The sequence below is a fragment of the Plecotus auritus genome (assembly GCF_963455305.1).
Source record: "Plecotus auritus genome assembly, chromosome: 11".
Lineage (NCBI taxonomy): Eukaryota > Metazoa > Chordata > Mammalia > Chiroptera > Vespertilionidae > Plecotus > Plecotus auritus.
In genome coordinates this window covers 4,696,002-4,719,615 of record NC_137777.1, presented here as the reverse complement: position 1 = coordinate 4,719,615, position 23,614 = coordinate 4,696,002, and the positions used below count along the sequence as shown (strand labels likewise).

Genomic DNA, 23,614 nt, shown 5'->3' with positions numbered 1-23,614 from the left:
GAAGAGGATGGTCGATGACTTGGCCATTGCTGGGTGATGGCAGATCCAGCCTCCGCGACCGTCTAAGGCAGCCATGGGCAAACTACAGCCCGCGGGCTGGATCCGGCTGTTCTATCCGGTTCTCTTGCTCTCCCCTCCGCTCCTTTACTTTGAATTTATATTAGTTCACACAAACACTCCATCCATGCTTTTGTTCCGGCCCTCCGGTCCAGTTTAAGAACCCATTGTGGCCCTCGAGTCAAAAAGTTTGCCCACCCCTGAGACTCTAAGGCATTTCAGGAGGCAGGGAAGCCTGTAGCTTTCGGCTTCTACTCATGGTCAAGGCCCTGTTGGCGTGAACTCCCCCACGTTTCTGGATTGTGTGTGCCTGACGCGGAGCGGTTTCCAAGGGGCCCCACGCCTCATCAGAGAAGTCCTGGGCCAGCAGGTAAGGAGGTGTGGCGGGCCTTGTCAGACCCCACCGCCCAGTGTGGCAGGTCAGAGCCTCGGGCCTGGGTGTCAACGCAGTGTCTGGAGCTGGCAAAAGTCGTCCAGCGCGGTACCACCTCGTCTGATACTTAAGGACGGGACTAAGTGTGGAAGCGTGAGGCTATTATTTCAAATAACGCTGTCTTGCTTAATGGGTCAGTGAAGGGGTTTTTAAAGATGGGAGGCCTTTTGCCTGGTACAGAATAAATCTCAGCTAGTAGGTGGGTGGGTGAGTCTAGTTCAGTTTTTTACAGAATCTGCGTGTGTCAAGAGTGGCGTTTCATTCCTGACCTTCCAGCCACTGGGATAAACCCTCATTTGTGAAAGCAAGTCCAGGACCAAGACGGGGTGAGTGGCGATTCTTCATCGTGGGGTGGAGGGAGACACGTGCCCACTCTCCTAGTAACTGGAAGGCAGGTGTGTTTTCAGGGCCTGGACCAAAAGAGCTGTCACCTTGGCCGAGTACATCGTTGGTGAGTTATTGATGACTCATAGGTGATCTCATAAGACTGGCTGACTGCATACACTCCCTTCTGTTTTTTTTAATAGAAGAAAATTAGCTTCCAGTGATTAGGGAACAGACTCTCCCCCCTTCGCCCCCCATTGTCTATCCTCTCACCTTTGCAATCTACTAGTGTTCATGCACCAGTATCTGCATTTCTTAAAAACACAAAACCACGCGGAGTGAGAGCACTGATTGGCTATTTATTGCGCCTCCGTCTGTGCTGCAGGAAGTGTGATGCCGCACCTGCGCTGCCTCCTGCAGACGGGCGCTCCCAGGTGAGCTGAGGGCACCACGGCCCTCTTGCCCCAGCCTCTGCTCAGAGGACGACCGCGAGGCGGCTCAGGCCCCACGGCGGGCGTCCGGGAGCAGGTGTGCCTGTCATTTCCTCGGGGGCTCTATCTGGGGCCAGGTTGTGGCCTGGCCCCCACAGGACCAAGTGACCTCCCCAGAAATCTCCTGGTTCTCAGGTGTGCGGTGGGGGGCAGGGCCTCCTCGCTGTTCTCCTCGGAGCTGGAGCCCAGGGAGAACGCCGAAAGCACTCCTTGCCCGCCGTCCTCGCAGGGGCGCTGGGGGCCCTGGCACTCCGGTCTGCCCGGCGACTTGAGGCTCTGGTTAAAGAAGGCCGACGCCATGCACTCGGCCGCCGTCTGCTCACAGGCACAGAGCAGCTTCTCGCACAGGCTCTGGCCCACACCTGCGAGGGCGAGAACAGAGGAGCAGCCTGAGCCCTGGTGCCACGGAGGTGGCGGCCCGGTGGCCTCGCCCCCTCTTGAACCTCTGGGCGTCCAGCACGCGCTGATGCCGCCACTGGACATGCTCTCGCTTTCTCCTGCTTGACCCCCACGTGGTCAGAGGCCCCTTGGCGTCGCTGTTCCAGAAGCTCCCTGGAGCCCCTAGGGCAGTGGTCGGCAAACTCAGTAGTCAACAGAGCCAAATATCAACAGGACAACGATTGAAATTTCTTTGGAGAGCCAAATTTTTTAAACTTAAACTTCTTCTAACGCCACTTCTTCAAAATAGACTCGCCCAGGCCGTGGTATTTTGTGGAAGAGCCACACTCAAGGGGCCAAAGAGCCGTATGTGGCTCGCGAGCCGCAGTTTGCCGACCACTGCCCTAGGGAAAGGCCGCGTCTTCCCTGCAGGCATCCCTCCAGTGGCTCCCGCCTGTGGCTCTCTAGCACAACAGAACTTCTTTCTCTGCTGGTATGTTTGTGGGCCTGGCCTGGCCACCCTACCGCGTATCTTGCTGTGGGCGTGGGTGGACAGCACCCGTGAGACTCAGGAAGACACGTGTTTCTGGGTGCTTAGACACAGGCCTCCTGCAGCTTCAGAGACGTGTCTGGCCCGTTGCATTTGTTCATCTGATCCTGCCATGAAGTACCCACCACCAGATCACCCGGCTTTTCTCATCACACCAACCCTCCAAGTGTCAGGCACTGGCCTTCCCATCTGCCCAGGCACACGTGTCATTTCAGCAGCAGGTGGAGAAGAGGAGCAGAGTGGACACACGCAAGCCTGCTTCCTGGAGCCCTCGGCCCTTCCGCCCAATCCCAGTGTCAGGACGGCACAGGGCAGGCTCCAGGGTGCCCTCCCATCGCCTGCCCCCTGCGCCAGGTATGGGCCACTGAGCTCAGAGCTCACAGGGTTGGGACCGGGCCCCTGAAGCTCTGTGCGAGTTCGAGCTGCACAGGCAGTGCTCCTGGATCCTGCGAGCCTTCAGCTGGGCACGTGAGACCTCACGGCGTGGTTGCCTATCATGACAATAGTACTCTGATCTGTCACCCATGGGCTCTCAACCCACCCTCGGACCCTGGTCCGCCTTAGGACAGAATGTCAGTGTTTCGGTCTGCGTTCCTGATCTGGTACCTGTCTATCTCCCAGTCTCACCTTCCCCCTCAGCAGTCTCCCCACCCCCACTCTCTGCTGGCCAGACAGAACCGTATGCTGACCCTACGCTGCCAGGAGTCCCCAAAATGCCTCGGTCTTCCTTTCCCTTTTCTTGGAACATCTACACCAGCATGGCCTTCGGAAACCTGAGCTCTCACCTCACTGCTCCCCTGACTTCTCCCATCCTCACTGCCAGACTGCAGGCTCCACCTCCTGTTAGCAGTGTGACATGAGATGAGGGAGTCACTGACTTGTCTCTCTTCCCTCCAGGCTCTGAGGGGCTTGAGGCAGGTCCTGCATGCTCACTGTGTCCTAGTTCCCAGGAAGGGTTGCTGGGTAAGGAGGAAATTGGAGGGAGGGAGCTTCCGGGAAGTGAGAGGCACACACGATCCTACAAGGAGGTGCATGCAGAGGAAGGAGGGGGAGGGGACTGAGGGGGAGGCCCCAGAGGCTTCCCCAGGAAAATGCAGACGAGAACCAGCTCTTGTGAAATGCAAGAGGAGCAGTTCCTTTTCAGCTGCAAAGCACCTGGGAAATGCACCCACTCATGTGGATGAGGAAACGGAGCCAGAGGATGTCGACAGGCCCGTGCTGACGCCTCGCTCTGCTGTAAGAGTGATGTGCTGGGGGGGGGAAGGGGGGGCATGTCCCAGCCATCCCACCTGAGGCCCTGACCGCCACAGAGGAGCCTCCAGGAGAGAGAGGAGCTGCAGCCTACCCGGCCCGTCAGCCAGGGACACCATCCTGACAGGGTCCCTCGGAAGATGTCACCGGGAAAGGGCTCTGCTGCTGAGGGGAGGCCCACTGGCCTGGAGGAGACGCGGCTCGAGGTCTGAGGCAGGGGGCCCCGCACTGCCTGCCTGCGTGACCTCGGCCCCGCCTCTGTGACCTGGGGAGCCAGCCTCCTGGGGCTCTGGCCTGCACGGTTGTGAGGAGGAGCTCGCTCACACAGCAGGAGCTCGGAGCAGACGGCACACGGTGAGCACGCACTGCGCACGGCTTTTGTAACGGCCCCGGGGTGCACCTGGCCGGCCCTGGGCCCTAGGCGCCGACGTCGCCTCCGAACTGGAGTCTCCCCAGGGGACTAGGGGGTCTACTATGTGCCTCACAGTGAAGACGTGTTAGGTCACGTGATTGATGAAAAAGTGCTGGGACAGCGTCTGCACCTGAGTGTGGTCATGATACTGCGCTGGGTGAGAGGATAACCCACTGGGAGGCCCACAAACTCACACTTGGGGGTACCATCCGCGCACACCACCGGCGGCCGAGGAAGCCTCCCGTGCCGGCAGCCCAGCCTCCCCAGCTGCTGCAGGCAGCAGTGGTGGGACCAGCAGCACCTACGACCAAGGAGAAGCCTTCACTGCCCAGCTCCCAGCTGCCCCGGAACCCCCCAGGGCCGGCTCCCGCACCCCTACACAGTGCGAGGAGCCAGGGCCTTCTTCCCATGTGCACAGCTGGTTCCTACACGCCAGGTGCACCACGTGTGCTGGCTCAGGCTGCACACCACAAGAATCTAAAGTGAAAAGCACTCCAAGTCCTGGGATGTAAATGTGGAGCCAATTTCAGCGTGGCCTCTGGCCGAGCACATCAGGGAGACCCCCACCCGCTGTCACTCATCACAAATGTCTTTGCAGCGTGACCCTCTTCAGGTGGCTGGTCTGTCAGGCTCTGCCCCTTCGTGGGTGGATGACCTCCGATGAGGCTGAGCCTCAGCTGCTCACCCGGAAAATGGGCCCGTGATGTAACGAGCCACCCGAGGGAGGTCAGACAGGCAGCAAGCTCTTTGTGGACCTCGAGTGACGGCCCAGGTGGAGGAGGGCTCTCGCCTCTCCCCGCAGGCAGCATCGGCGCCACCGCTGGCCACCCTCACGCACCTACCTGTCCAGGGCGTCCCTGGGTTCACCTCGTCCTTCTTGCCCACAGTAGCAGCCGTAAGATTCAAACTCCTCGGGGCACCGGGCGGTCAGGCAGAAGAGCATCTGCCCCAGCTGCGGCATCACCCGTGCGTCCTCCCCCGCTGCCACGTGCAGGAGGGTGGACCTGTCACAGGCTGGTGAGAGAGGAGGACTCGGGCAGCCAGTCAGGAGTGCCAGGCGGCCTTCCCAGGAGGGCTCCACGTGGCCGGAGTCGTGCCAGGAGCCTGCGTCCTCCGCCCCCTCCCCACTCCTGGAGACTGTCCTGTGCCCAGGCCCTGTCTGGGATGGTCGTCTTTCAGAGAGAAGTCTTTCTCACCGGCTCTGCTCACCCAGGCTCCTTGCTACCCCACCCCCCGGTGCGGGGGCTCGTCAGGACTGCAGATGCTCTTTGGGCCGCATTTACTACTGAGCAGGACCCAGCACCCTGGGGCTCCTGCTGTCCTCTGAGGCTGTCCGGCTTCGCAGGTCAGCACACCTATGGGGCTTATCTTTCAGACCTTGGTTTTCTCTCTATTTCTGCATCTCTCTCTCCCCACCCTACTCCCCCTCCTGTACTGTGCAAAACCCCACCTTCATAGTCTGGGTGGGAGGGACTAAGAAGGCCCATCCCCCGCTCCCCCACATGCAGCTGCTTGCACAGCCCTGCATGGTGCACTGGAAGGCAGTACCAACGCCTCCTCTGGGTCCTGCTGCCCGTGGCTCGCGCGGGTGCAGGGCCTTCGGAACGCACCGGAGGGAGGAGAGCCAAGGCGGAGGACTGCTAAGACCCAAGTGTTTCGTTCTTTCCAGGAAACCATGGCGTGGACGGTGCTGGTGAGCGCTGGGCCAGGGCCTGCCACTTCCGGGCCCTGCTCCCAGCCCTGAGTGCTCCCAGCCCTGGGGGCCTGCAGGCCAGTGCACCCTCTCCCAGTCTCGTCTGCAAGGAGACGTGCACTTCCCATCACAGCGACGTGCCACGGTCAGTGTGACCCAGTGGCCTTGTCAACCGCCTAACCAAAGGCTGCTGTCTGCCTGCTGCTCACCTTTCCCAGTCGTCTCCTCAGGACCACTTGTGATGGACGGCACGGCCAGCCCCAAAGATGTCATGCCGCCAGGGACCACGGTCACGCCTCTAGCTATGGCAGCAATCTCTGCGGACCCTGAAAATGCACAACTTGACAGTCCATGTCCAAGAGGGGTCCGAGGAGAGATTTGCAGACGGGCACCAGGTCAAGGCCAAAGGCAGACAGATACTTGGGAACGAAGCACCAGACTGGGCTGGGTCTCGGGGATACGGGAATGCTGGGTGCATCCCCAGAGTCCTGTGGTAACCTTGAACTTGACAGGGGCCTGGCTAGACCCTCTGGATGACATCTGTTGGGTGAGAACGGCCACCCTCAGGCCTACCTTTGTGTCATATCCACGCTCATGTGCCGGCCAAGTGAAGTCCCATCCCAGTGTCAACAAGTGAAGGAACAAGAATGACGGGGAGATTGACCCAGCGCATGGGCCACAATCATGTAGGCAAGCAGCACTGTTCAAACCCTTAGCACACTGCAAAGCTTCTGGCCATACTCGGAATTAAGTGTGAGTCTGCAGCGGGCCAGCAAGGCCCTGGTCCCTCACAGGCTCCCTGGTCTCTCAGGGTCACTCAGCCCCACCTGCCCTCTCAGCTGGAGGCAGCCGGGTCTCCATCCCACAGGCCATGCCTCCAGCCCAGTCTGGTCCAGACAAAGGAGCACCAGTGGATGGTCCCCACCGTCTGCTGCCCAGCACTGGGGGGTGGGGGGGGGCTGGGCATTGCTGTAGATGCGCTGGGGTGACTGGAAGAAAGTATCTTCAGATATAAAAGTGCTCCCTTTGCAAGGTGAGGTTGCAGCTGATGTGAACGGGAAATGAGAGCTTTCTCTATTTTTTGCATCGCCTTAGCAGGTAAGTTTCCATTTCTTTCTATGAATGGATCAGCCTCTTAGTTTCATTTGTCTACTCCTTGGGGCTCTACAAGTAAACTGGCTCCCTGACTTCTTCCACTGGAGTTTTGTGTCCTTTCTCCTGGGCTCTTTGGGACACACCTGATCTAATAAGTGTATGGGGGCAGCCACTGGTCTAAGGCGGGAGCAGCTGAGCATGCTTACCTGGAGGGGTTGTGGTCCTCGCGGCTTCTGTGCCTTCCTGGTCTTGGAGCGGTTCTGCTCCCAAGAGAGAGACAGGTAAGTATCAAGCCCAGCCTGCCCCACCTGCCCCAGAGGCATATCCCCCCACCGGCACCGGAGGCCATGTGGTCTTGGCTCTGCCCTGGCCACTTCCTAGGACAACTGGTGTTGGTGGGGTCGCTGCTGAGCCAGAAAGAGACCCCAGCTTCACCACCCTCTCCCCCCCCCCCCCACCCACCCACACACAGGCTTGCTGGGAAACTCAACTGCAGGTGAGTCTGTTGAAACCTTTTTTTTTTAACAGAAAAATGTGGCAGAAGAATTGAGTCCCTTTGCCTGCTGTGTGGCCCCAGGAAGGCTGCTGAGCCTGCTTCTCTGCGAAATGAGTTTGTTGCTTTAACAGTAGTTAAGCTCGCACTACGCTGCAGACCGAGTGATCGCGTTCCCCCGGGTTCCATGTTGGCTCCCTAGCCCCCAATGTGGTGGTGGTAGCAGGTGGGGCCTTGCGGGGTGACTAGGTCATGAGGGTGGGGTCCTCATGAATAGGATGAGAGCCCTGTGAGGGCACAGCAGGAAGAGGGCCTCACCAGACACCGGATCTGCCGGTGCCTCCACCTCGGACTTGCAGCCTCCAGGACTATGAGAAATACGTCTCTTGTTTGTAAGCCACCAGTCCATGGCATTTTGTGATAGCAGCCTGAACGGCCAGGCTTACTCTACACCAGCCTCAGCACTAAGTGCTTTGCTCAGATTGACTTCATAACAACCCCATGAGTTAGTGCAATGCCCACCCTCCTGCAGTGATGAGAAAGGTCACAGGGCTAGAAAGTGGCAGCATGCAAACCCAGTCACCTGCTAACGGTGACCCTGTGACCCACTTTGCTAGGCTACGGTTTCACTGCTGGCTGGACCACAAAGAACCAGAGACGGTCGCTCCTTCCAAAACGCTCTGGAAGGGAAGGCGCTGCCTGAAACTGTCCGAGATCAGGTTAGGGAGGTGTGATGGGACCATCAGGCTTGGACGTGCACGGATGGGGACTTGGAGGAGTTCTGCACGGGGGCAGGTGGTTCCCTTCGACGGCCAGGTGTCCAGATTCAGAGGGAAAGGGATCCACACTGTACCCCGGGCAGACGACTCCACCTCTTGGAGCTTTTCCTTTACCTGTAAAATGGGGGTGAAAATGGGCCTCCTGGAACCAGGGAGAATAACTCAGAGAATGTTGTATGCAGGGGCATAGGCAGGGGCAGAGACATGTACTAGCACATCGAGGTCCTCAGCAATGTCTCCGCCCTTTAACCATTCTCAGTAACGAGTAAATAGTCATTCTCAGTCACTTATACTTAGTAATAAAGTGTCCGTGGTTATTAATCACAAGCCAAGTAAATGTTAGGACAGCTTTCTCCATCTTAGTATTTCTTGGCTTAGTATTTTAGGTAAGGGGCTGTTCTCTGTGAGTCACTGTCAGGGAATGGGAAGAAGAAAAGTCTTAACAGCCTCAAGTCTGGGGTTAGAGACCAGAACAAATCACTTGCTGGGTGACTGGGAGCGTTTAACCCCCAGAGCCTCAGTTTCCTGTATGATCTGCAACGGGTTATAATCATTTCCTCTGGGCTCTATCAAAAAGTGGCCACCGACCTGAACACGAGTATTTATTGGGGTGGCATTTCTCCAGTTGATTCTATGCTGTCCTCTGAAGGCCCCTCTGCTTACTTGTCCTGGAGAGAGTGGTCAGCTGATTCATCCTGGGGAGCGTGGGGAGCATGGTCAGCTGGTCAGCTCTGGTATCAGCAGACACTGTGAAGAGAAACGAACCAATTACCAGTCAGCTCATTGGTGCTCGATTCTGTTCCCATTCAGTGGATGAGGGGCCAGATTGGAGTCAGTCCTGTGTTCAGGCGAAGAAACCAGCAAATGGGAGAAAGAGCCAGTATTGGCCCCGATGGATCAAGTCCTTGTGGGGAGGCAGCCTAAGAGGGAGTTGATTCCAGAAGTGAGGAAAGACCCACCGGAAGCCTCGAATCCCAGCCCTACCACTCAGCTCTGTGTCCTGGACACCTTCCTTCTCCATCTCAATTTACCATCGCAACGTGAAGGTTATAGCAGTTCCTTCCTACAGCTGTGTGAGCACCAAGGGGATTACACATTTCAAGCAAGCTGTCTGGTGTCCTGCATGTGATTTGATGGTATGTGCTGATTTTTAAAGTTCCACTAGAATTTCTAGAAGAAGATGCCAGCCCAGAATCTTCCCACACTCTCTGTCATGTAATCCTCTGCCACCCTGAAGTCAGGTATAATCACCCCTTTCCAGGGGTTGGCAAACTAGGGGCTGGCCCTTGGCCTGTTTTTGTAAATAAAGTTTTATTGGCATACAGCCACAGCCATGCAGTGATGGATTGTCTACGGCTGCTTTCCTGCTACAGTGGCGGAGTGGAGTCACTATAGCAGAGAACTTGTATCAAAAACATTTACTATCTGGCTCTTTACCGAACCCTGCTCTTTGCAAAGGTGCAGCGGTTGCACCACGCTCCCAAAGTCACACAGCTGAAAGCGGGAGAGGCAGGATTCGATCCCACATCTGCCCGACTCCAACACATCATCGCTTCATCGCATGATGGTGACCACACTTCCTCACCAGCTGTCCCACCTGCATCTGAGGGGAGGTCATTGCAGCAAGTAGTCCAATATTGCAATAGAAATGTGGGCATTGGGGCCGCACGCCTGTCCCTCTGACTCACCTTCTCCTGAGAGGGCCACCAGGCTGGCGTCTGTGGGCTCCATAGATTCCGCTGAAAAAGAACCCCAGCAGCAATGAGTGACGGACACAGTGTCCGCACCACCTCCCCGGGGTCTCAGCCCAGAATGGGCTGGGTGGGGACTGCACGACCCAGGGAGGAGGGGCTGTGCCGGGTGCTGCTGGAGAAGGGCGGCTCCTCCGCCTGAGGGTCCCCTGCCTCCTACACCGCCCAGAACACAGGGTGCCGACCAGGCCCCAGCTCAGAGGGACTCCAGAGGCTCTGGGTTCTGGAGAGGGTGACACGATGGAGCACAGGCTGTGACAATGAAAGGGCTGCAGAGCCCGAAGGACTGGCTGTGGAGTGTGGTGTCCTGACCCGAGAAGACCTGTTCTAAGTGGAGGCAGGTGCCGAGAAAAAGGACCGCTGGGCTTGGGAGACCTGGAGATGCAACCCACACCCCACATACATGCCCCTGCCTACATATATGCACATACCATATCACATGTGTACGCCCAGAAATCCACCACCCACACCCACACCAGCTCCCTCTTAACCAAGCACTGCAGGACTATTTCCGAGAGACCCAGCTCAGGAAACGAGGGACGCTCTATGGAGGTGCACCTTGAACTTCCCAGCCCCAGGCACCCATGCTGTTGGGGCTGGGAGAGCGTGGGAACTTTGGTGAACATCTACCAGGTGCCTCCATCGGCTCCATCAGTCGTCTGGCCCCTCGAGTCCAAGGAGCAGCCACCTCCCTCGGAGGCCTTGACCTCGGGGCAGGTGGCTCGTCAGCTCCTGCCTGCGGGTTGTCTGCAGAGGGGCCCTTCAGAGCAGCGGGTGTGTGGAATGTGAGGAGGTGCTGGACTTGGCACCTGAAGACACGGGCACCCACGCCAGCCCCTGCGCCCCCCGCCAGCCCCCCGCGGACGCAGGGCCAGGTGCTTCCTACCCGCAGGCGGCGCCAGGCAGAAGGCGGTGTCCAGCAGGCGCAGGGAGGAGTTGATGGTGGCCTGGGCCAAGCACTCGATGGCAGCCTTGTCGCAGGTGCACAGCAGGTGCTCGCAAGGTTCCCTGGACTCTGCATGGGCCAAGGGCAGAGCCCCTTGGAATCCCGAGAGGCAATGCAGACCCCAAGGCTGCGCTCCCGACCTGCCCGCCCAAACCCCGCACGCCCTGCAAGTGTCCTCCATCTCCTCAGGGTGGGGGTCCAGTCTGGGCGCACGCGCCCTCCTGCTCTCACACCCCAGCCATCGGGCCATCTTACGGGCTCTGCTTTCAACAAAACTCTTTAGAGTCGGCGCACGTCTCCCCTTCTCTGCCTCACTGTCCTGGGCCACCCCTCGCCTCTCCCATGGTTACATGGGTGGCCTGCTGACCCCTCTCCCTGCCTCTGCCCGGCTGGGCGTCTATTCTCACAGGAGCCAAGACAATTCTCTGAAAACTCAGGTCACACCATCACCCCGTCTGTGCTTGTGTTCAGACCCTCCCAACTCAAAGTCAAAGCCACGGATCCCGCTCCCTCTCAGACCTCCTCTCCTGCCTCACGCCCAGTTCTGACTCACTGGCCTCCGTTCCTCAAGCACCAGGCCCCTCGAGCCTCAGGGGCCAGGTGCTGTTTCATTCATCCGCACGGAGTGCGCCTTGCCTGTCTTCGTTCAACTGTCACCTTCTCTCGTCCTTCCTACTTCAATAGGTGCCCCCACCCCAGCCTCCCATGCCTTGCCCTGACTCCGTATCCTCCACGTCTCTTGTCACTGTCTAATAGGCGGTATCATTTGTTTTCGGTATTTTCAGAGCCTGATAACCATGGTAAAATTCCAGAATGTCAGGATGTCCCCAGTACCTAGACTTGGGTAGGTGCTTAGCTCCTATCTGTTGAATGAATAAATGAGTGAATGATAAATGAATGAATGAGTGAATGATGAATGAATGAGTGAGTGAATGAATGCTTTCAGTGTTCACTGTGTGCCCCTCTCACATCCTAGAAGCTCCTTACTCCAGCTCGCCCACGCCATCGCCTGGACTGTGGAGCCAGCCTCGCCTGGACCCAACCCCTGGCTCTGCCACTTGGCACTGATGTGACTTTGAACAAGTCACTCCATGTCTCTGTGCTCCCCTCTCCGGTCTGAGGGCTGGAACAACGGCCCCCGTGTGACAGGTTCTTTAGAAGGTGGGGTTGCTGCGAACGAAGCGTGTGGCACCAGGCAGGCACTCGGAAAGGGCGGCTCCGAGATGCACCGCCAACGCGCCTGCTCCGCTGCCCTCCGCGCCTTGGCCTGCGCTGCTGCTGCTGCTGCTGCCCAGAGGCTGGAAAAAAGTGCCCGGGTCCCCAGCGAGCAGGGTGGGCGGCTGATGCAGCACCCAGCACGGCCTCTCACCCGGCAGTCCCTCCTCTACGCCCACCGCTGCGTCCTTACCATCCAGCAGGCACCCGCTAGCTGCTCTGGGAGCGTTCGTTCCCATAACTCTCCGAGGCAGAGGGTCCCCTCCCTCACTTGGGGCTCAGAGGAGGCAGTAACCACCCACTGATGCTCAGGCAGCAGACTGCCCTCCCCAGGTTCCCTGGGTTACAACACGTGAAAATGGCAAATCAAATAACCTGCTGACTAGCTGTGTGTCAACTCAGCACGCACTGCACACCTACTGTGCAAGGTACAGATGCCGCAGAGCCCTGGGGCCTGGTCCAGACGGGGGCCTCCAAACGGTCCTCTCCACCCAGCCCCCGGGACACCTGGAGATGCTCACCACACGTGATCTTCTTGCTGACGCAATTGACATCTGTGCTGACCTTGGTGGCGTCTTGGATACAGTCCATCTCAGCAGCCTCCTCATGGCACCTGCGGTGCTGGAAGCAGCAGCTGGGGGTGGGGGAGGGTCAGGTGAGTGTGAGGGAGGGTCAGGAGGGAGGCAGGCAGCCTGCCATCACCCCATGCCTCCAGATGGTTCCAGCAGGGTCTGTCTCAGACACTCAGGCACTCACACACGCACTCACATGTATGCACACACACACACTCACACACGTGTGCACACACACACTCATACACACATTCACACACTCACAATACCGGAAGTATGTTGCCGGTGCATCTTGGAGCCGCCCTTTCCGAGTGCCTACCTGGTGCCACGCGTTTCGGTCACAGCAACCTCATCAGGAGCCTTTACATTTGAGGGGACTGAGACGTGGGCTCTGTAACTTGCCAAGGTCAAGGCTGACCACAGCCTGGCTGAGACTCAGTGTGGTCGTCGGGTGGCACCAGCACACAGGACATCAATGGAAAGAAGGAAGACTATACAGGCAGCGGATGACCTTGGGCAAGTTACGAAGTCCCTCACACAACATAAGGATTTGGGGGATTCGAGAAACATCCACAGGGATCCCACCCTGCGTCAGGCCCTCAGTAAGCGGGAGCAGTTATTTCTGCAGTCCGCCCGGCGTGCAAGTTCAAGGTGGCAGTAGCCTGCCCTCCAGGAGCCCAGAACCCCCGTCCCCGTCAGCTGAACTGTGTAAGTAATTGGAGCCAAGCGTGACCCAGAATTCTGCCGGTTTCTTGCCCTCGTGCTTTGATCATTCTTTCTGGGCGGGAGACAGTGATGAAGTACTGCTTCACTTCTTTGACTTCTAGGTTTGCGGGGTGTTAATCATTAAAGGAAGCACGAAAGGAACGTGTTCCCAGAAATGGCCCTAGCACCATGCCGGGCAGAACCAGCCTCCCCCTCCTGAAAGGGGGCAGCTCCCGGCGTCGGCCCAGTCCTGGTCCCAGAATGGGAAACTGCCCTTTTGGTCCAGAGTGACCTACACCCTCTCTTGGAGATCTGAAGATGGGACAGGTCTGTGTTTTAATTCCAAAGCCATTAGTGCTTGTTGATCAAGGACATAGCGCTTTCTAATCAGTTCATTTTTCATCTCTGAAAAGCAATGGGAAGTTGACCACCTCGTCATCGGTTAATTTACTGAGCTCCACGTGCCGGGGCTGCGGGTACAAATAAACATGCCTGAGCAGACCCTTCCTCTCACAGGCACTTCTACTCCCTCCATATTCCCAGGAGGCTGTCACCTCTCCGAGGCAGGGGAGCGTCTGTTTATGTTAAGCACAGAGGTCACGTATCGGTGGTGTTTGCTACATGTCTGTGAAACTGAACAGAAGCCTTCATCGTCCTTCACCCCTGGTGGCCAGGACTCTCCTGAATTAAAAGGATTCTCACGTTCTACGCTGAAGAGCCCCTGGGCGGCTGGTTAAACCCAGGCTCCCGGTTCTAGCTTGGGGTGCCCCATCGGCAGGGCGGGTGGGCCGCTGGGCTGTGCCTGTGAGCAAGCAGCCAGGTGGCTCTGGAGCAGGGGACCCACACGATGAGAAACGAAAGGAAAGATTTGCTTATCGGGCCTGACACGGGCTCTTGATAACGCCCTCGGACGCGAGCAGATCACAGATGAACCGCAACGTAAAGATGAGGAAAGCAGTCTCCCCGCGGTGAGTCACAGAACCGAGACGCCGCCTGACCCCCGTCCAGGGAGCTTTCTGTGTGTGCACTCTGCCAAGTCCCCGCCCGGCTCCCGGCTCCTGCTCACCTGTCAGACTCGTCCACGGGCCGCCCTTCCATCTCGAACCTGCAGGCGCAACCGTAGTCTTCCAGGTCTCGGGGGCAGAGGCCAGCCACACAGCGCAGGCCGCTCACGAACTGCAGCAGCGCGGGGAAGTTGGTGAAGACGGCCTGCAGCCAGGTGAAGTGGGAGCCCAGGCAGTCTGCGGGGAGAGCGGGGCGGGTGCTGCAGCAGCGTCCAGGAGGAGCCGCCCGGGACCGCCTGCAGCTTGCACCCCCAGTGTCTCCTCAACCTACGAGCACCCGTGTGGACTCAGCACTGTGGGAGGCCTTAAAGTGAAGCAGGCTGATGGGCCGGGGCCCTGTTGGCGCCCACCTCGCAGCCATCATCCCTTCTTCCTCTCCAGCAGAACAGCCTTCTCCCCAGGTCCCTGCAAGGTCACATGACCACTCTCAGCTGGTCACGGGCATCCCAGGCTTCCAAGGTGGGCTAGGGCTGAGCATGGAGCCCCGATCTGGCCCAAACAACGTCAGGGAAGTCTGTTAGAGGCTTGGGTTGTGGGCTCGATCCCAAGTTGGGGGCGTGCAGGAGGCAGCTGATCAATGACTCTCTCTCATCATTGATGTGATCGATGTTTCTATCCCTCTCCCTCTCGGAAGTCAATAAAAAGAAATATTTTTTAAAATGCTTTTGCAAACAAGACCGGCAAGAAAACGGTGTCCAGTGTTTTGGCTCTAAGCCTCATGCCACCCCTCTCCACTCTGGCATTCTGACTGCAGGACCGTTAAGGGCTAAGCGGGGTGATCCCACCGCACTGAAGTGCAGGGGTCGCGTCAGGAAGCTGGGGGGCGGGGGGGGAGGGCATCTAGAGTTGCCCATAAGGACCAGTTCCACCCAACTGTTCCAGCTGCCTCCTACCTCACTGAGCAGCCCTTCCCGTGTTTCATTTCCACATGCCCTCGTCACAGACATGAAGAAATAGAACACCCTCAACAATGAAGATAAATTGAAAAAAGCACGAAGAAATGATTCTATGCTGATGGAAAAGCCACTCTAAGATTGTGTGGCCCCGAGGTGTGGCTCAGTGGTTGAGCAACGACCCAGGAACCAGGAAGTCCGTCGCAGGTTCGATTCCCGGTCAGGGCACGTGCCTAAGTTTCGGGCTTGATCCCCAGTAGGGGGCGTGCAGGAAGCAGCCAATCAATGATTCTCCCTCATCATTGATGTTTCTCTCTCTCCCTCACCCTTTTTCTCTAAAAATAAATAAAAACATGAAAAAAGAAGAAATGGGTGTGTGTTCACATAAACTTATTTAACAGCGTACAGGGCGCCTGCGCTCAGTCTCGTGCACGGCAGGCGCAGCCTCATGCCCCGCGCTAACCCAGCAGTACTCAGCATCGCGGCTCGTGTCCACCACGGTGTCATCTGAAGCTTTAGTGATTTTAGTGATCAGTCATCGGAACCACTGCGCTGATTGACAGCTGCTTGATAGCTGTGTTGCTGATAAATGGAATACTAGACGCCCTTTGCACTCCTCAGGCCTCACGTCTCCTTGTTGGTTGGGGAGAGAAGATGAGATGACTTGGGAGGAGGGGACTCAGCTCTGGACCGAGGAGGACGCGCAGCCGTGTGGCCTTGGACAAGTCACTGAAATTCCTTAGACTCAGTTTCCTCTCCTGTACAATGGGCCCACCCTTCGCCTCCTGGCCAGGCTGGGTCAGGACTGACCTCTGAAGTTCCTCTGAGGCACCCCCAAGACAGGTGCCACCTCACCTCCCCGCTCAGCACCTGGTCCCACCGTGTGGAGCTGCTGGGGAGCTGTGAGAGCCCCAAGGGCGGAGACCAAGGTCATTTCCTTAGATTTCCACACACACGTGTGCTCTGACACCTGGGGCGGGGAGGGCGGGGCGAGAAGCCGTTTCAGATTGAACTTACCGAAAATTTCGGTGGCACTCTCCACGTTTTTGAACATCCCATCGAAGAATGTGGCATCTAAGTGGAAGGGAGAGAAAAATGACGATGGAGCCGTGGTTTCTACCCGTCCCTGTCCAGGCCCTGGGTGAAGAGTAGCTAAAACCCTTTCTTTCTCTAAAGATTTGTTTGACCTTGGGCTAACTTCTAGTAACACGGGTTGTCATGGAGACCTGATGAGATGAAACGGGACCTCTGTTACTAGGCAACATTGCTCAATGATTTAACAACCACCACCAAAAAAGGCCCCTGGATGGTAGGGAGGACCTGGATGGTGGGAACGATGGATGGACCGTAAGTACCCGGGGCCCGACTCCTGCACCAGGCATGCCCCTCTGGGAAGCCTAGAAGTGGGAGCCGTCACGGGAGACACGTCCTATGGAGAGAAGCTTCTAGGCGGAGGGTCCCGGCTGCTCCCCCTGCGCCCAGGCCCCGCCCCTGAGCCATCCCCGGGCTCCTGGACTTGCTGTCACTGCCGGGCCTGCTGCCCCTGAAGAGGGCCGGCTGCTGGCTCACCGCTGCCCGGCCGCGACCCTCCTGAGTGCCAGTGTGGCCTGGGAGTGTAAAGGTCCACCACCCCTCCCGGGGGGCATGGCACTGCCCATGGGCACCATGCCGTGAGGAGGGAGGCCATTGCCATGGGCTCTGGGTGGGGCTCATCACTTTGATTGCAGGCAGGGGATCACACACACACAACCCGGGGACTCGCGTCCCCCTCCCCCCCCGCAAGGCGGGAGTGAGCCTCCAGTTCGGCCGGCATCAGCCAGCTCTCCGCACTCCTCCTCGGCGAGGGCCACGGAGCACCTCCTGAGAAGTCGTCACCCACCACCAGGAAACGGACACGTGTGGGTCCTCTCCCGGAACGTGTGGCCCTCCGGTCCCCGTGAGGCCTCCTCTCCCGATGGTTCTGCCTCAGGGAGACCCGAGCTCAATTGGAAGCTAAAACCGTTACCGTCTAACCCTGGCCAGGCCACCGGCTTCTTTCTCCGGTTTGCCCTCGGCAGATGCTTATCTTCCGATGGGAACTTGCTTCGTGCTTTGTCTCAAAGGAGAGACCGATGGCGGGTCAGACTCCAGGGCTACCCCTGAGGGGGAGGCTTCCACGTCCCACTGAACCCCTTCGCCTGCCAGCGCCCCAGCAGCGAGTGGCCTCAGGTGTACTCATCAGGGGTCATGTTCTCTGCCAAGACCCCAGGCAGCTTCCTACCCGCTGGGCTCCCAGGGGCAGTTCAAGGAATACTTACTGAGGTTTTTCGAGAGTCCTGGAGGCAACTCGTGCGGACGGTGGGGGGTGTCCAGAGGGTGGGTCCCTGATGAGGAGGAGAGGGGGGCTGGTATGAACGTGCCACAGCCCGCTGGCTGGCGAAGGCCAGGGTGGCAGCCAGGACGGCAGCCGGGATGCATGCAAACCCAATCCGGTGCGTATTTCCCTAGCGCCTGGGGGGCGGGGGGGGGGGGGGGAGGCGGCTGGGTGTCTGCCGTGGTGCTTGAAGGAAATAACGCAGGTTTCCCAGCAGGAGGGGGCTGGGGACTTCAGTTCTATTCGAGATCCGATCCCAGAGCCCGTGGAATTGCTGGGGTGCGTTTGGCCCCACTGCCTCAGAAACCATTAGAGAGCATTAACCGCCAACAGCAAGAATACTCCAGCAGCAACTGTGAAATATTGCCGGCTTGCCCACGTGGCTCAGTGATTGAGCCTCGACCTATGAACCAGGAGGTCACCGGTTTGATTCCCAGTCAGGGCACATGCCCAGGTTGTGGGCTCAATCCCCAGTAGGGGGTGTGCAGGAGGCAGTCAATTAATGATTCTCATCATGGATGTTTCTCTCTCTCTCCCTTCCTCTCTGAAATCAATAAAAATATATTTAAAAAAATATTGCCGGCTCCTTGACAATTCCTTCGCTGACATTCCTTTGTGCAGCTGGTCATGAGGACCCTGTTACTGTTCCGGAGGGTGGAGGGGACCCTGTTACTGACACGTGCTAACAGGGATGCTGGCCCCCTGCACGCACGCTCCTCCCTGCTTTCAGGATATCGGCGCCCACACATCTTCATGAGCAACCTGAAAAGTCACCCTGCATTTCAAACTGCTTATCTCAGAGGCCTGGACTGGCGCACGCACTCAGTGCAGATCCCCTTGCCTCACTCTCACTACCTGAGAGGCAGGAAGGCCACAAGGAACATAAGGAGGCTGTTCACCAGAACAATGCTCCCGATTCAGCAAAAGGTGGCCACGAGCGAGGGTGACTCGCACTTGGACGGTTCCTGGCTTCCTTCTGCGCACGCATCACCCCAGCCGCCCTCTGCCCATGCTGTGAGGCAGGTATTATCATCATTAGCATTTTATAGACAACTAGAGGCCCCGTACGTGAATTCTGTGCAGGGGTGGGGGTGTCTCTCAGCCCGGCCTGCGCCCTCTCACAATCCGGGACCCCTCGGGTAGGGTCCCTAGGCCTGGTCGGTGATCAGGGCCTATCAGGGCTTTCCTTCCCCCAGCTGCCAGCAGCTGGCCCCCCCCTCCCCGCTGCCACTGCTTGCCATCTGCGGCACTGTCCTCCCCTCCTCTTCCCTCCCCCCGTCACCTCCCTCTGTAGGCGACAGGCGTGGGGTGCGATCACTTGGCTGGCCTGGGCCTCCCTCTGTAGGGAGACCACTGCCCAGCCTCACACAACTGCTGCAGCATTGCTGGCCGGTGGCCCGGGCCTCCCTCTGCGGGGAGACCACTGCCCAGCCTCACACATCCGCTGCAGCATTGCTGGCCAGTGGCCCGGGCCTCCCTCTGCGGGGAGACCACTGCCCAGCCTCACACATCCGCTGCAGCATTGCTGGCCAGTGGCCCGGGCCTCCCTCTGCGGGGAGACCGCTGCCCAGCCTCACACATCCGCTGCAGCATTGCTGGCCGGTGGCCCGGGCCTCCCTCTGCGGGGAGACCGCTGCCCAGCCTCACACATCCGCTGCAGCATTGCTGGCCGGTGGCCCAGGCCTCCCTCTGTGGGGCGATCGTGGTGCAATGGTGGGGCTCCCCTGACCAATCGCATCACACCAGTGCGTGTCATAGCATGCTCATCCGGAAGGTCGTTCGGACAGTCCTTCTGCAGTTCGGTCGTTCGGTCGATTTGCATATTATGCTTTTATTATTATGGATGAGACTGAGACCCATTGACCACAGGCTCTCCTTGACCTGACCCCTGCTTTGCTCTGCCCAACCATCTCCTACTTGGACCAGCAACTTCTCTTGGCGGTTGATCCTCTCTGCCCTAGAAAGAAGGTCTGGGGTGGAGTCCGGGAGGGTGTGGACCTGAGGGAAGACTCTGAGTCTTATGTAGAGGTTATGCCAGCCGTGGGCAAACTACGGCCCGCGGGCCAGATCCAGCCCGTTCGGCTGTTCTATCCGGCCCGCGGAGCCGAAAGAGCGGAGGGTTCTCTTGCTCTCCCCTCCGCTCCTTTACTTTGAATTTATATTAGTTCACACAAACACTCCATCCATGCTTTTGTTCCGGCCCTTCGGTCCAGTTTAAGAACCCATTGTGGCCCTCGAGTCAAAAAGTTTGCCCACCCCTGGGTTATGCTGTCATTTCAGCTGACAAGCTTCTGGGTAGGAAGCAAACCTCTTGTACTTCCGCTCACGTGGGTCATGGTCAAGATAAATGATCAGTGATGTTTGTGGACCCCCTGCCTCACTCTCACTACCTTAGAGGGGAGGGTGTGTTGGTCCCGAGTTTCCCTGAAGGTGGGAACGGACAGAGAAGAAGGCCCAGATGAAGACTGACCTCAGTTACCACAGTGCCCAACCCGCCGTGGGAGGAAAGAGGGTGCTGGGCTGCTGAGAGCTACACAAACGTGCGCATGAGAAAGAACATTAGACGGCACCGAAGACGCAGATTCAAAACCAAGACTCCAGGTGGAGCTGCTATTACCCCGGCTGCCAAGAAGTGTGCTTCGATGGCCAGGTTTGGTGGCACGGGACCCAAGTTTAGAAGGGGGAGGGGGGTGTGTGTGCAAGCTTCCACCTTTTGCACTGGCCATACCTACAAAAGTGGGGAGGACGGGGTGCAAGGCCGCTCCAAGGACGGCAGCAAAATGGGACAGCAGACCTTGAGCACAGGGGCGAGGGGGAGGGATGCTGCCAGGTGGAGAGAAGATGGCTCCCTGGCCCCCTTGCCTGTGCTGCCCGGCTCCCCACCCCACCTTCCATGCCGCATGCAGCGAGCTCCAGGGGATGAGCTGCGTCAGACCTACAGCTTCTCATTCATGTTTGCTCTCCGTGTGTTAGGCAAGGGGATGACGCAGGCAGCAGATCAGAGGCAATCTGAGGCTCCGTCCCAGTGACCAGGTGAAGTAATCACACCCTAAGCAGGAAGGCGGCACAAAGTACCAACACTCACCCGCACCCGGGGCCATCAGCATGCCGAGGAGGAGAAGCGCGGCCATCGTGGGGAGCCCTGGACGGACTGAGGCAGGACAGGGGCAGGCTCCTGGGAGAGAAGCCAGCGGGGTGTGAGAGTCTGCTTCCAGAAACCCCCGAAACAAGCACCCACAGGAGCCCTTGGCCCACCAGGGAGGCAGGGAGGGCAAAGGAGAAAGCCCGAAAGGCTTCTGGCCCCAGGAAGCGTTGCCCCTCACTAACACGGTGCCACCAAGGAGACTCAGGCTACCCATCTGTGAAATGGGAACGTAGCGGGGTGCTCCTTGAGGAAACGTCTCGTTCATTCGTTGTGTGTCAGGCAGGTGGCAGGGACCCTGGAGCCCACGGTGAGGATAACGCGCCTCACGTGTGCCGTGGTTACAGGCCGCTGGCAAGGGAGGCAGCTGACCGGGGCCCCCCTCTGACCGGGGCCCATTGAATTGGACGTGACCCGCCCGTGACGACGCGCAGCATCCCTAGGCGATACCTGTCCGCAGGCCCGGCCCTTCCGCCAGCGTCCCTGGATGGGCAGAAACTTGGCCGTGGCGTGACGGCGCTGCCTGCTAGCAAATTATGCTCCCTCCTGCTTCCTGCTGTGGCTTATGAGAGATTTGAACACTTTGCTGCTGTCCCAGGGGTCCGAGAGCTGTGCCTCAGGGCTGCCACGGGGGGCAAGGGGCAAGGTGGGCAGGGTCCAGGACCCCCCCCCCCCATGTTGATCGCAGCTGCCCTGTGCTCAGGTCAGCAGTTAACCCCGGAGGCACTGCCTGCGCTCAGGCAGGGCAGCCGTGCGTTTCCCAGGAAGGAAACCCTTCCAGACCAGGGGGGGCTTTGATTTTAACTCCCGGGGGCATCGCTCCTGAAAGAATGTCAGATGGAGGGCACCTGAGCATGGCTACTCTGCGTTAGAGCGTGCTTTTAGGACCAAGTGTGATCGTGTGATCATGCTACCCCGTGGCACACACGGGCTGCTGGGGGCGGCCGTGCATGTCGCGCCCTGGGCCCAAGTGAGGCACCGAGCCAGCAAGTAGGGGCTGAACCACAGCCTGTGCTCCACTCAGCTCGCCCCCTGCAGGGCTGCACAACCGGGGGGGGGGGAGGGGGGCACTGCCTCCTACTTGTGCTCCCAGAGGCAAAGGCTGCCCCTGTCCCCGAGGCCCTGCATAGGTGCCCGGGGCTGAGGTGGGCCACTCCACCTGGTGGGCAGGCTGGTACTGAGGAAGGCGTGTCCGAGGAGAAGGCATTTGTAGGCTATGGGATCGCTGCTCTGGGCGCTCCCCCAGGGCCTAGCACGGCCTGCTGGCTGTAAGGTAAATGTTGGCTGAATGAATGCAAAAGGGTAAGGTGTGCCCGGCCAGTGTGGCTCAGTGGTTGAGCATTGACCTATGGACCAGGAGGTTGTGGTTCAATTCCCGGTCAGGGCACATGCCCAGGTTGTGGGCTCCATCCCCAGAGTGGGCCATGTAGGAGGCAGCCAATCAATGATGCTCTCTCATCATTGATGTTTCTCTCTCTCTCCCCCTTCCTCTTGGAAATCAATAAATATATATATTTTTTAAAAAAGGGTAAGATGTGAGTTCTTTGGGATCCCCGCTCAGCTCAAGCATTCTCTGATATTCTGGTTACGATCTGCTTTTGCTCACGCAAAATGCTCTCATAACCCGTTTAGCCACACAAATCCTGAGAGCAGGTTGACCTCAAGGTTAGACAGGCTCTCTGCCCTGCAAGCGTCAGCTCTGAGTGACTCCTTGTCACAGCCATGAACCCAGACTGAATATAAGGGCGGGCCTGGGACGTCTCCAGATGGAAAGTGACGCCTTGAAAAGTCCGTGGGCAAGCGGCTTGGTGGCATTTCAAAGGACCCATTGAAGTCACAGCCACCTGACGACTGAGGCTGATGTCACACTGGCACTTGCTAAGTCGGGTTTTTATCGTCCACAGTGAGAGAAGCCAGGATGTCCGAGCTGGAAGGGGCCTTGGGATCGTCCTAGACCAGCCGTGGGCAAACTACGGCCCGCGGGCCGGATCCGGCTGTTCTATCCGGTTCTCTTGCTCTCCCCTCCGCTCCTTTACTTTGAATTTATATTAGTTCACACAAACACTCCATCCATGCTTTTGTTCCGGCCCTCCGGTCCAGTTTAAGAACCCATTGTGGCCCTCGAGTCAAAAAGTTTGCCCACCCCTGTCTCTAGACCCTCGATTCCAATAATTACAGGCTGTTGTTGTTCCTTGTGATTAAGCCCCTATCCCAGTGGTCAGCAAACTCATTAATCAACAGAGCGGCAAACCGCGGCTCGCGCGCCGCATGTGGCTCGCGAGCCGCAGTTTGCCGACCACTGGTCTAGTCCAAACCCTCATTTCACAGACAGGATCACCGGGTTCAGAGACGGGCAATGGATGGTAGAAATGTCCCACGCCCCAGGCCCACTGCTCATTCTGATGACGGCACCTGCCTGTCAGCTTGTTGTGAGGACATTCACATCCGAGCCTGGGCGAGAGAAACGGCTCAATGCATGGCAACGCTGTGTCGGCGGCGGTCAAGGCCCAGGGAACAGTGACTCTTACACAAGGCCCGGGTCCCGTGTGAGTCCACGCCCGTTCGCTGAGGGTGGGCCGTTTAGGGGGTGCATGTTGGAGCTTTTCTCACGTGAACTCATCTCAGGGCACGTTCCCGGGGTGGTCCTGATGCCCAGGGGAGACAGGCGGGGTGATGGCCCCTGGAATGGCACATACTTGACTGGAGTTGCTGCGTTTACTTATCAGAATGCAGATGAGCAGAGGGGCCTCATCGCAGGCATTACCGGGCCAGCTCTGGGGTCCTTTCTAACGGGCCACGGCAGGGCGAGTGGGAGCTAGAGCTCAAGCGCAGGGTGCACTGGAGGATGCGGATGCTCTGCGGGTGGATGTGGCGACGGGCACGCCACGGTGGGTGCACGAATGCCGCTGAGCGGCCGACATGGCCCATGTGATGTTTGGTCCACTTTCCCACAATCAGAAACAGGGGAGCTTTAGGGCCTATTTCTTTCGACAGCCCCTTTCTCTCACTGGCTTCCT

At 58.4% G+C, this 23,614-nt stretch overlaps 1 protein-coding gene across 1 annotated transcript; it reads right to left on the bottom strand.

Moving 5' to 3' along the window:
- Window positions 1–1,154: 1,154 nt before the first annotated feature.
- On the bottom strand, window positions 1,155–20,625 carry OC90 (otoconin 90). The gene is made up of 13 exons (XM_080646664.1): window positions 20,541–20,625; window positions 17,400–17,465; window positions 16,120–16,176; window positions 14,212–14,386; window positions 12,390–12,502; window positions 10,594–10,722; window positions 9,645–9,695; window positions 8,620–8,703; window positions 6,891–6,944; window positions 5,799–5,915; window positions 4,739–4,910; window positions 4,091–4,197; window positions 1,155–1,667 (listed from the first exon to the last, which is right to left on the bottom strand). The coding sequence occupies exons 1-13, from the start codon at window positions 20,584–20,586 to the stop codon at window positions 1,369–1,371; spliced, it is 1,470 nt and encodes a 489-aa protein (XP_080502790.1). The 5' UTR covers window positions 20,587–20,625; the 3' UTR covers window positions 1,155–1,368.
- Between the last annotated feature and the right edge of the window lie 2,989 nt (window positions 20,626–23,614).